Source organism: Gavialis gangeticus, unplaced genomic scaffold, assembly GCF_001723915.1.
Source record: "Gavialis gangeticus isolate Ggan-Ray unplaced genomic scaffold, GavGan_comp1, whole genome shotgun sequence".
Classification (NCBI taxonomy): domain Eukaryota; kingdom Metazoa; phylum Chordata; order Crocodylia; family Gavialidae; genus Gavialis; species Gavialis gangeticus.
In genome coordinates this window covers 1,342,506-1,353,490 of record NW_017728996.1, presented here as the reverse complement: position 1 = coordinate 1,353,490, position 10,985 = coordinate 1,342,506, and the positions used below count along the sequence as shown (strand labels likewise).

Below are 10,985 nucleotides of genomic sequence, written 5' to 3'. Positions count from 1 at the left end.
GGGGGGGGCGGTATATGATTAGCAGGGACAGTGATATGCAGTGTTCTGCCCCTGCCCCTCACTCCCAAGCCACAGCCCCCCTAGCCTTACTGCTGCCCCTCACTCCTGACACACCACACCTTGCATCCTGCCAGGGCATGCGGGGACCTGCTTCCCCAGGCTCCAAACCGTGCCCCCACACACACACACCCACACCTTCACAAATTTTGCTGGTACACACACCCCACTCCATACAAAGTACCTGCATAATTTTGCATTTCTCTGTGCATAATTTTGAAGTTTTTAGCTGTGCGATTAAAATAGCAATTAATTGCTACTAATTTTTTTTAATCACACAACTAATCACAATCAAATTTTTAAAGAGTTTGACAGCCCTATTAAAAAACAAAACATTTGCTTTCTTTACTCATCCCCTATATGGGAACCTAGACTCAATCCTTTTAAATATGTTTATTGTTGTATTTAAAACGAATTGTCTTATAATTTGCATGCTGAATACACAGGTTATTTCTCTATAATTTATACTATTCAAAATTCAGGAGATACAGTTTTAACCTTCTTCAGAAGCAATTCACTGGAGTTCCTGACAGTGGAAGCCTTCTTAGATCTCTGGTCTTTCCTGTTCCTGACCTACCCATTTCTATCTTTTTGTAACACATTTGACTTTGAAAAGGGAATCTTCTCTGATACTGGAAGATACTTTGAGAGATGTATAAATATTTCTACTATATTTTCCTTCAGAACTTAAGGCACCAGAACCAAAGCTAATAAACAGAAACATCACCCATAATCAAGAGGGCTTAGCTGAAGGTAAATATCCTTCAAACTAGGACTAAGTCATACATTGCTAGAAGACCACTTTAGATTAGACATAAGGAAAAACTTCTTTACAACTCGAGTGTCCGGAGTCTGGAATAGACTCCACCCAGAGAAGTACAACCACCTACTCCTGATGTCTTCAAAAAACACCTGGACATTCAGCTTGCTGAGGTCATCTGACCCCAGCCGTCTTTCCTGCCCAAGCACAGAGGGGCTGGACCTGATGATCTTGTTAGGAGCTGGAAGGGCCCTCTCATCTATGAATCCAGTAATTTGTGGGAGGGGAGGGAAGAGAAGCTCATTTCCAGTTCATGGAGCCTCCCATCTATGCTCATTAAGGAAAATATGGAGAGAATCCATTTCCCCACATCCCTCCTAGAATACAGAGTTATTGCACTGTTCTTGATAACTACTAATACGGATAAGGGGAAAAAAAGGATTTTCCTCAAGAGCTATAGTGAAGGGGCACAAAATTCTCCTTGGCTCTCTTGTTTTTGTTACTCAAAGATAAAGAGTGAAAGTGAGGAAGTCAGTTCTCGGACTTTCTATAGTACGGTCGATGTAGGTTTCCATCACTGATGCTGCCTAAACAGCAATTACAACAGTTCTCCTTCACATGGAAGACAGTAGGATAAGAAAAGAGAGTTGCAAGCCCCTTACATGCAAAGGGTTGCTTTGCAGTGATGCCTAATAGAGGGCAGATGGTAACTGCATCCAAAAGGACAGTCAGCTTTAACTTCCCTATAAGGCACTGCTGCTATCCAGCAGAATTTCTCCCAAGTTATACATCAAAATGTTATGGATGAACATGCCATGCTCCTCTATGCTGCTACAGGGACCTATAGCATGTTGGATTATGCCCATATCACATTTTGGGATATCCAGGAGAACCTGGAGTTGGTCTAGGGATCAAACATCAAATTGGCTGTGATCATTCTGCCACTATCCCCTAATCCAACTCTTTTTTCTTAGGCATCACTGTATTCAAACCATCACCAGACCACTTAAGGACAGAGCAGCTCTCCATGCTGCGAAGCTATTATTCAGAAATACGCAGACTGTACAGACTTATTTTATATGATGCCAGCAGAGGCAGCTTTGCAAGCCACCAGTATATTACCAAGCAACTTTAGCAATAGTTTTTCCAGCAGCAGCTAAGCTACCTCCCACCCACCATCATACCAATAGGTGAATGAGAATGAAGACAGTGCTGTTTCTGGAAGGACTTTTGATGGAACAGCTTCACTCTGGGCAGCACCATTTCTGGGCTACTGAAACAGGCATCAACTGCTTGCAAAGGACCGTGCTGTAGACCTAGGATGACAAAAGGCACTTATGTGGAGATCTACAGAGATCTTAGAGCTGTAGTAGCACACCAATACAAAGGCTCTTCTATCCATTTAGAAGCCTGTGGAAATCACTACCTGGAAGCTTCTCATACCAAATAACTACCGTTCAGTAGCTAACTGATTTGAAGCAAACAGATCAGCCACTGGGATGGAGGGATGTACTACTATTCAAGGAAGACCATGATCCTGTGCTGTAAAGCTTGCGAGTCCTGGGGTTATTTATAACTTTGCATGACTGGAGTTCCACATAAATACTGGGAAACTAGAGGATATTCTCATTTGCTCTCCACGCAAGGCACAAATTTATAAATAGAAAGGGGGATTCTGATGTGCTCCAAGCCCCACTTAACAACTGTGGTAGGTTTACCAAATTAATGCAAGCTGTTTGGAAAGAATTTGTGATGGCAGAGTGCTCTAAAACTCATGCCTCTTCCCTTTAACTAAAACCAAAAAAGGTAAATTTGTTCCCACAGCTACACTGTGAACTTTTGTGGTATGACAGTGTCCCCATTATCTAGGGAGATTCTGCTTATCTTCTACCACCACTGATGATGAAACTTCCGTATAACAGAATGGATATCCATATAATAGAAAACTGTAACTAACCACACTGACAGTAAAGTGTGCCTTTGGGAGAATGAAGGGTAGAAAGCAATTGCTAACAGAAAGGCTAGAAGCTGCCAGACAGTACCTGCTTTGAATTATAACTGAATGCTGTACTCTGCACAACATCTGAAAGCAAGTACAGGCATTTCAGGCCCCAGGCAGATATCAATTGCATGGCTGAACTCACATCTGATTAATTTTATCCTGGACCCCAAAAAATGATGCATCCTGCCATGCCAGACATGCATGGCAGGATGTGTAAGTCTTAGGATCTGGGGTAAAATGTCAGATCCATATTGCACAGCTGTGTACATGGAGATCCAGACACTGAACAGGTCCCTCACAGCACCCTTTCATTTTGTTGGCATCAAGGGAGCAGGTCTACACTATACAAGCTTTCAGCTTGCTGACACTCAGGGAGCCCATCCACCATTGTGCAGCCTGATGCTAAACATGCCACAAATTCAAATTCAAGCAGGATGCAAATCAGCCACAAGGATGTTCCACACTAAGTATGGAATAGCTTTGTAGCTAGTTTGCCATTTTATCATGGCTGAACACGTGACATATGATTTATCGTGCGATTAATGTGTTGATTGTGCAATGTCCATCAAGGCCCTCATACAACTGGGAGGTGAATAGCAAGAAGCTTTCAGGGCATTTCGGACAGCTACTAAGGCACATATTTCTAAATGAGACCTGGCAGAAATATAGCATAAGGAATTTCTTGCAATCCTGTTTAAGGAAAAACTATTGCTTGGGGGTTTTTTGTTTGTTTTTTAAAAAATGTAGTGTTTACTTTGTGCTATACATATATCATACATGAAAAAGGCCATGAAAAGGTACATGTAGTGTAGGGCATCAGCAGTAGTTTTGTGATTTGCCAGGCCATTAAAAAAAAAAAAAAAAAGGTGTCTTTTCATTAGTGTTCTTTCTTACTTTAGGGGTGTACCTGGTAGCTGTGTTGGTCTGAGACAAAAAGACATAGAAAAAACTAGAACTCTTGGTTCCAAAATGATACCTTTTATTAGATCAACTGGAAAATGGCAAGAAAAGGAAAAAGGACAATTTTCTTGCCATTTTCCAGTTGGTCTAATTTTTAAAAGGTATCATTTTGGAACCAAGAATTCTAGTTTTTTCTATGTCTTTCTTACTTTATGAATTTTTAAAGTTGGAATCTGTACTTTCATGGTACTGGATCCTTTCAGATTTTAGATCATAAGATGTTTTGATTAGAGATGACCATATTTAAATAGAACCATTCTTTAATTTTTCCAAAGATGCAAATAATGTAACATTGTACAAACACCATATGAGTGAAGGGGTTTGAAATCTATAACAAGGAAGTTATCAGTTCATGTAGCCACTCACTGCTCTGGCTTTTCCATTCAGGACTCCAAGGCTGAAATGGCATAGCAATAACCTATGTTTGAACAGAAAGGGAACAAAGTACTCCGCTCCCAGAAGCTGCCGCTTTCACTCTCACGTGGGAACAACCCATGGATGGGGGTTCTTGTGGTTCTCCGAGCAAATTGTTTAGGATCTGTAGGACGGAAGAGTCAGGCTGATGTGACCACCACCACTTCCTTTGGTGCATGATAGTAAAGGGGAAGTGCAAGTTTTCATGGAGCATGCTTTGCATTTGTGTTGATCTGTTCACAAGCCCCCGTCGACTGGCTCTGCAACTCCCCATTTCAGTCTCTCGGGTCAGGAAAAGGCCTCTCTCTCAGACATCTGGCTTTGGAGAGGCCTTCCCTGCTCTCATTCTTCAACAACTCCCCTATTTCCTAACACACACAGTCTTGTATCTCACACTTCTACAATGTCCAACATTTCTTCTTTTCTTTACACATCATGACATGAGGCAGCTGATAAAGGCAATGGCAAGTATTTCAGGTTCAGCCTCTGTAAGGTGAGAAAAAGTTACAACCAGTGCTCAGTTGTCTTTGTTCAGTTCCCCCCTCCCTCCTCCCAAAAAACAAAAGTTTTCACCCTCACCCAATTCTGAGATGCCATCTTCAGGGTTCATGCCCAGTCTTAGAAAAATTCTGGAGATGGCAAGTCACTTTTTACTTTTCCTCCCCTATGACTTCAATACCCACCCCCCCACCATAGGAGAAACTCTCCTAATTGACAGGAGACTGTATTCAAAACATGTAGGTCTGTGACTGCACAGAAAATGAGAGGTTATTACATTTGCACACTGTTAAGAACCTTAAATCTCCACATCTCTGAGAAGAGTTATTCTGGGGAGTTGGCAGGTGGATTAGATGGTGTTTGCACTGAGGCAGACGATTCTGACACTAAGGGCATACCCCCAATACAGACAGCCAAAAAGCAAAGGGTAAGGAAAACCCAGCCACAATTGCTGCTGTGATTTACCAGTATGGACCTTTCTAACACACTGTGTCAATGGAGGGCATGGCTACCTCCCTACTCAGGAACAAGGCAGGAGGCAGTCTTGTCTTGTAACACTAGGGCACAGACGGAACAGTTTCTATGCCCCTTTTATATCCCCAGCAAGCATGATCAAAATCCTGTATCATGCACATGCAATATTGCAGTGAATTACCATCAGTACGCTGGGCTCCCCGTATTAGTACATTACTACTGCTGGGTAGCCCCCCTCTTTCCTAAGTGATATTTGCTTACTGATAGCAAGTCATCTTGTTCTGAGAAATCCCTTTGTTAAAGTTCTGTGCCGAGATAAATCCCAATGAACCAAAATCATTTCTTGCTCAGTCAAAACACAATGCACACAGTGCACTATGTCCTCGCAATGGAACTGTGGATTACCCTACCATCAACAAATATTTGTGTGATAATGCTTTCTTCTCTGAATTGGCAAGATGCCTCGTTCGAGTGTGTAGCACAGACAGAGGAACACGGTGGCAAGCTGACTCTGGCAGAGCAGCCTACTGCTTTCTAGTGACAATGGCACCATCCCTATTTGGAGTGACTGGAGGAGGGAAAAGAGCAACTTAGGCTGCTACAGGCACCCAAGATGTCAGCCCTTAGCACCAGCAATAAGAATATCAGGTGTAGCCCATGGCATGCTATACCCAGTACTTAGAATAAAGGTTAACATAGCAGTGCTTACCACTCTCCTCCACAGCGGTGCTAGGAGACTGGGTTCTTCCACAGCTGAAAGGCTGATGGTTATGGAGGTGGAGCGCAGGTCCATTTCTGGAGGGTCTGCTAGCACGTCCAGTCCCAACTTCCAGATACCTCTTTACCCAGAGCTGCTGTTGGCCCTGGAGTCCTCTACTTTGCTTCATTAGCAACATCGTAAACACTTGTGTTCCATCCCAAAATCCTCAGCTCCTTGCCATCCAGAGACGTGCCTCAAACACTGCTGGAGACTTTTTGTCCTCTGCCCCCTCAAAAGCCTTTGCATACCCTCAGTTTCAAAACACTGTGCATGGCATCCAATTATGATCCCATGTAAGCATCTTTTGACAGCCTCAAAAATACCCATGTTGCAAGATTAAAACTCCAGGACTTCCTGAAACTTCACCTCATCCTACAGGGTGAGAAAATCCAAAACCTCTGAACACATGCTAAGGAAACGCGCAAGGCTAGAATAAAACATTAGTGTGCAACTCCAGAAGCAGGCAAGTGCAAATGTACAAAAGCACAAAGTATCAAACCTGGCTGCACACGAGTCATTTAAAGGAGGAAAAAACAAGTCACTTCCAATCAGTATAACCTGTGTGAATTAGAGGATACAGAAGTAAGAGAGAAAAAACTAGTCAGGGTGGTGTGCAAAGTAATACGGGAAGACAGCCAAAAAACCATCAACACCGCACACACAGGAAAGATCCAGGCACCTGAATATCCAGCAGCTTGCTACAAGATGAAAATACTGCTGCTTGGAATGGGAGGACAGACTATGCTGTACGTCTCTAGTTACTACTCTGTAAGAAATCACATCACATGGACACAGTACACAGCAACTCAGGCTAATATCAGGTAGCTACGCCCTGTGCAAACAAGTCCTTAATCTTGTAATATTCCAAGCAATTTAGAAACATGCCAAATAACTGTGTACGGCTTTGCTACAGTCCTTGGTATCATTTTTATTCTGGGGAGAAGACAGACAATGCAGTTAACCCACTGCATTAGTCCCCCTTGCTTTCTCCGGTGATACTTTAGACATGAGGTTATAAATGCCTTTTACTGTCTAATCAGCCAGAATTTGAAACTAAGTATTCTATAAACTAGTGATATTTCCAAATCAGTGCCTATGGTGGAGTCTGAAGTCTTGCATACTACCAGTCTATGGTACAAAACCTGCTGATAGTTTACATGGATGCCACTTCAAGTGCATCCGCAAGAAGTCAAAACTTGATTGTGTTTTATAGCATTTGCTAGCATCCAGGCTATTCCTCTGCAGCTAAGCACTGCAGTTTTGCAGCACTTGGCTTTCAAGTTATTCTGCATTCCTGTCATTCTGTGGCCTGTATTTGCTAATGATAATTATTAGAACTGTTTAAGATAGTCTTGAATTGAAGGAGAGGAATCAATCAAATGATCACAGCCAGTTTTTACCATGTCCACCTTCTATGAGGGCTTTAAACAGTCATAACAGACACTGATTTTAGCCAGTGAGAAACAAAACAAAGACATTTCTCATTACAGTAAAACCCTCAAGGAAAATTAACACTGGACAATTAAACAGTTATTGTCCGTTTTATTTACTATTTTCAGTTAAAATGACCCCTCAGGAAATGTTAAAAAGGTGCTACCAAAGTCCTTAGTGGGTTCTTTTGGGTTCTCATTTCCACATGTGGTGTTATACTAAAAAAAAAAAAATTCAAAAAAAATCTTTAATGTGCTCCTTCAAGCAAGAAATATGCACTCTCATATACAGTAGCACAAGAATGATGTAACCATGACAGGTCAGAAATCCTTGCCTCTCGCATTCTAATAAAGGCAGAATAATGCAACTATGCTAAGCAGTCTAACCACAATTTACTAGATGGCAACATTTCAACATTAGTAGGCCTGACCTGCGACTTGCGCCATTTTCTGTTTAAAGCAATAAACAGGATACAAAAAGCTACTATGGGTTTGGTAAATTTGATTCTATAGTCAATTTGGTGTAAAAACAAATGCAATGAAGAGTAGGATTTTTTTCTTCTAAATGCTCAAACCTTACTGTATCTTATTAATCTGATATTCCAATTTCAGAGTTAAGATCAAATAGCTCTAAAGGAACTTATATTTCCTTATTTAACGCAAAATATAAGTTCCTTTCTTGGCTTCGAAACACCACACACACACACACACACACACACACACTAAGTCAATAATTTTAGAAACTTTCATAGTCAAAAGTCATTTATAGTCAGGAAGGAGGAGCTGATAAAACAGCAGGATTTTTTTTTAAATCAAAATTTCAAACAAAGTCATCCAAAAAACAAAAACAAATTTGAAAAAAATCCAATGCATTCTATTCACAAAGCAATAAGATAGATATATGGTATGTGACAATGAAATACATCTAGCTTAGCATAATTTTCAGCTTCTTTAACCAGACACAGTTTTTTTTTTATTTTAGCATTGTGCAATTACATGTTAACTACAGGTTTTCATTGACAGTTATCAAATGTGAACTGTTAAATCAAAGTGTGGTATAATAATTCTTTTATTTTCTGCTGATACTTGATTTTTCCGAAAAGTGCATGGACTGGGCTATGAACTTGATGGCAATTTTGTGTATGTGTGTACCTCTACTTTCTAGGCTCTCACAAATTAATCCCCAGCAAATACCACTTTTCACTTCGACTGCAAGATGCAAATGGCTCATGTATTGCTGCAGTGGAAAATGAACCAAAGTTTACCATAAACAGATCAATGTGTGGCACTTCTACTTAAAGGAAGAATTTGCGGTCCTCCCCAATTTATTTCTGCTACAGGGAATAAGGTATATATATTTTTATTTGGACTCAAGATAATTTTCATTTAAAAAAACTTGGGCAGTTTCTAAAAAACAACCACCTGAATCATTCCCATTTAATGAAGTTAACTATCAGTTGCACTTGTAAAACTGTATCATCACAAATACTGCTATTAAATAACATTACAGCAAAATATGATTAAATGACAGGCAGGAGGAAGCTCAAGGAAAAGCAATAGGGCAGTTGCACAGTGATATTTCATCAATTCTATTATGAGAGCAGTAACTAAAATTAAATGTTCAAGTAGAAGTACACAATTGCCAACCAGATCCAAGAAGCACTACATCTGTTACCATAGAGTCTGTCAAACGTAACCACATTAATACGTACTCTTCACTTCTCACTATGAAAAAACTGCTTGCTTAACCTAACTTTGCTAAATTGTCACAAAAGCATACCGATGCTGGCACAAAATCTATTTGCTCACCTTTTCCCACAATAAATAGAAACTGCCATATGCAAAAGGATAACTAAGATTTCCCTCACAAGATGGCTAGCACTATCCATGGCTAACTTTAACCATAAAATTAAAAAAGGCATTTTTGAGCTTAAAAAACTCCACGTGTGCAGGATAATTTAAGTCCCCTTAAGTCATGTGGTCAAAAAGGAGAAGTACAGGTAGCACCTGTGCTGCACAAAAATATTTACCAGACACGCTATCCAGGAAGTGAGGCTAATTCCTTGTACCTTTAAAGTTTTGGACGAATTTTTGATTAGCCAAAACAGACCATGGAATCACAGAAGAGTAGGGCTGGCAGGGACCTCAAGAGGTCATCTAGCCCAAGCGCCTGCGCACAGAAACCGTCCCTATCCAAACCATCCCATACAAGCAAGTGTCTGTGCCTTTGGTATAGTTTTAGGAACATTCCCCCAAAACATCAAGAATGTCCTAACTTGAACAGCTCTACTTCTTCCCTTTGACCTGTGGCGTGTCCCACTGCTGCGGGAGCTGTTCAAACAGACCAGATACAAAAAAGGAAAACGCTTTTCTTTTCTTTCCATTATGGGAAAAGCTGGGGGAGGGGGGACACGACACATACTGATTCCTGCGATAATGCTGGTGTATTGCCATCATAGTTGTGGGAGGTCATGGAAGAAAGCTGAAGTAAAGCAAACTCCTGCAACAGCTATCCAGCAACTTCCCTGCTGGTGCAGCATCCTCATTACCCTTGCTTTTAACTTGTGCCATTTTATAGGGCGTTTCTGGCACCTCGGATTTTCCCTCTTAGTTGTAGGGGGGTGGGAGGGCTGAAGAGAGGATGGGGGGAGGAAAAGGATGTCCCTTGGGTAGAAGTGCCTATGAACACCACGGACAGGACTCCCAGCCCTACCTACCTAGGACACCTTCCAAGGTTTTCATTGCCATATTAACAATAACCTGTATTCGGTGTAGCCCTTGCACCCACGTACTGCCAAGGTACAGCGTGGGAGTCAGTTTACAGCAACTTTCAAGACAGCGACACAGGTTCTCTCAGTCCTGACTTTGTTGGTCCTTATTCATAATGCCACCTCAATGGTTTCACCCGTGATGCCCTTAAATAAGGTACAACCCTGAAGCAAAGACATCCTGACAGGCAGACAAGCAGAGCTGGTCACGGCATAAAGCCGGCTAGCATCGGGACCGAACATATCGTGATGTCCCATGGGGCATCCACATCTTGAATGCCATACTCAGCACTGGTCTCCACACCTGGAGAAGGACACAGAAAAGCTAGAGACGGTCCAGAAAAGGGCAGCGAGCACAATTCGTGGGAGAAAAACACTTCCCTATGAGGAGATCCTGACAAGGCGACGAAAGGAAGATGCTTGCAGGGGGAGGGAGACATAAGGTTCCCCACCCTTGGGCGGCGTACAGGGGGTGAGGCGAGGAGGCCTCCCCCGCCACTGCCGCCCTTACCTTGCCGTCCTCGCACTTGCGGAGCTGCCCGTCCTTGCCCTGCAGCTGCCCGCCCAGGCGCCCGCACTCCGCCTCCTTCTGTTCCAGCTGCTGCTTGTGCGACTCCAGCGCGCCCAGCAGCTCGGCGTTGCGTTGCTCCAGCCGCCCGCGGGCTGCCTCGCCCCGCTGCGCCTGCCCCTGCAGCGCCGCCACCTCCTCCAGCAGCGCGGCCTGGCGGGACGACGCACTCCAAGCGTTGAAAGCCAGCAGCGCCACCAGCCCCAGCAGCGCCGCGAACACGAGGGAGGGCAGGCGGCCGCCCCGGCGGTTGGCCCCGAAGCCCACCATGGGGGCGGCCGGGGGGCGGCGGAG

At 42.9% G+C, this 10,985-nt stretch overlaps 1 protein-coding gene and 1 long non-coding RNA gene across 7 annotated transcripts in view; both read right to left on the bottom strand.

Moving 5' to 3' along the window:
• The window catches only part of CASC4 (cancer susceptibility candidate 4), a 45,706-nt gene extending 34,727 nt beyond the window's left edge, over positions 1–10,979 (bottom strand). For 5 of the 6 annotated variants that reach the window (XM_019503882.1, XM_019503881.1, XM_019503883.1 and 2 more), the window contains exon 1: positions 10,635–10,979. In XM_019503882.1, coding sequence (XP_019359427.1) covers positions 10,635–10,961 — 327 coding nt within the window. In that variant the 5' untranslated portion in view covers positions 10,962–10,979. Of the gene's footprint in view, positions 1–2,001; positions 2,114–10,634 lie in introns of those variants that run through there. The other variant, XM_019503886.1, reaches the window with a different exon arrangement.
• Positions 4,464–8,031, bottom strand: LOC109288395. Its single transcript, XR_002095128.1, has 2 exons — positions 5,875–8,031; positions 4,464–4,679 (listed from the first exon to the last, which is right to left on the bottom strand). It is a non-coding gene; the product is annotated as an uncharacterized LOC109288395 (long non-coding RNA).
• Positions 10,980–10,985: the final 6 nt, after the last annotated feature.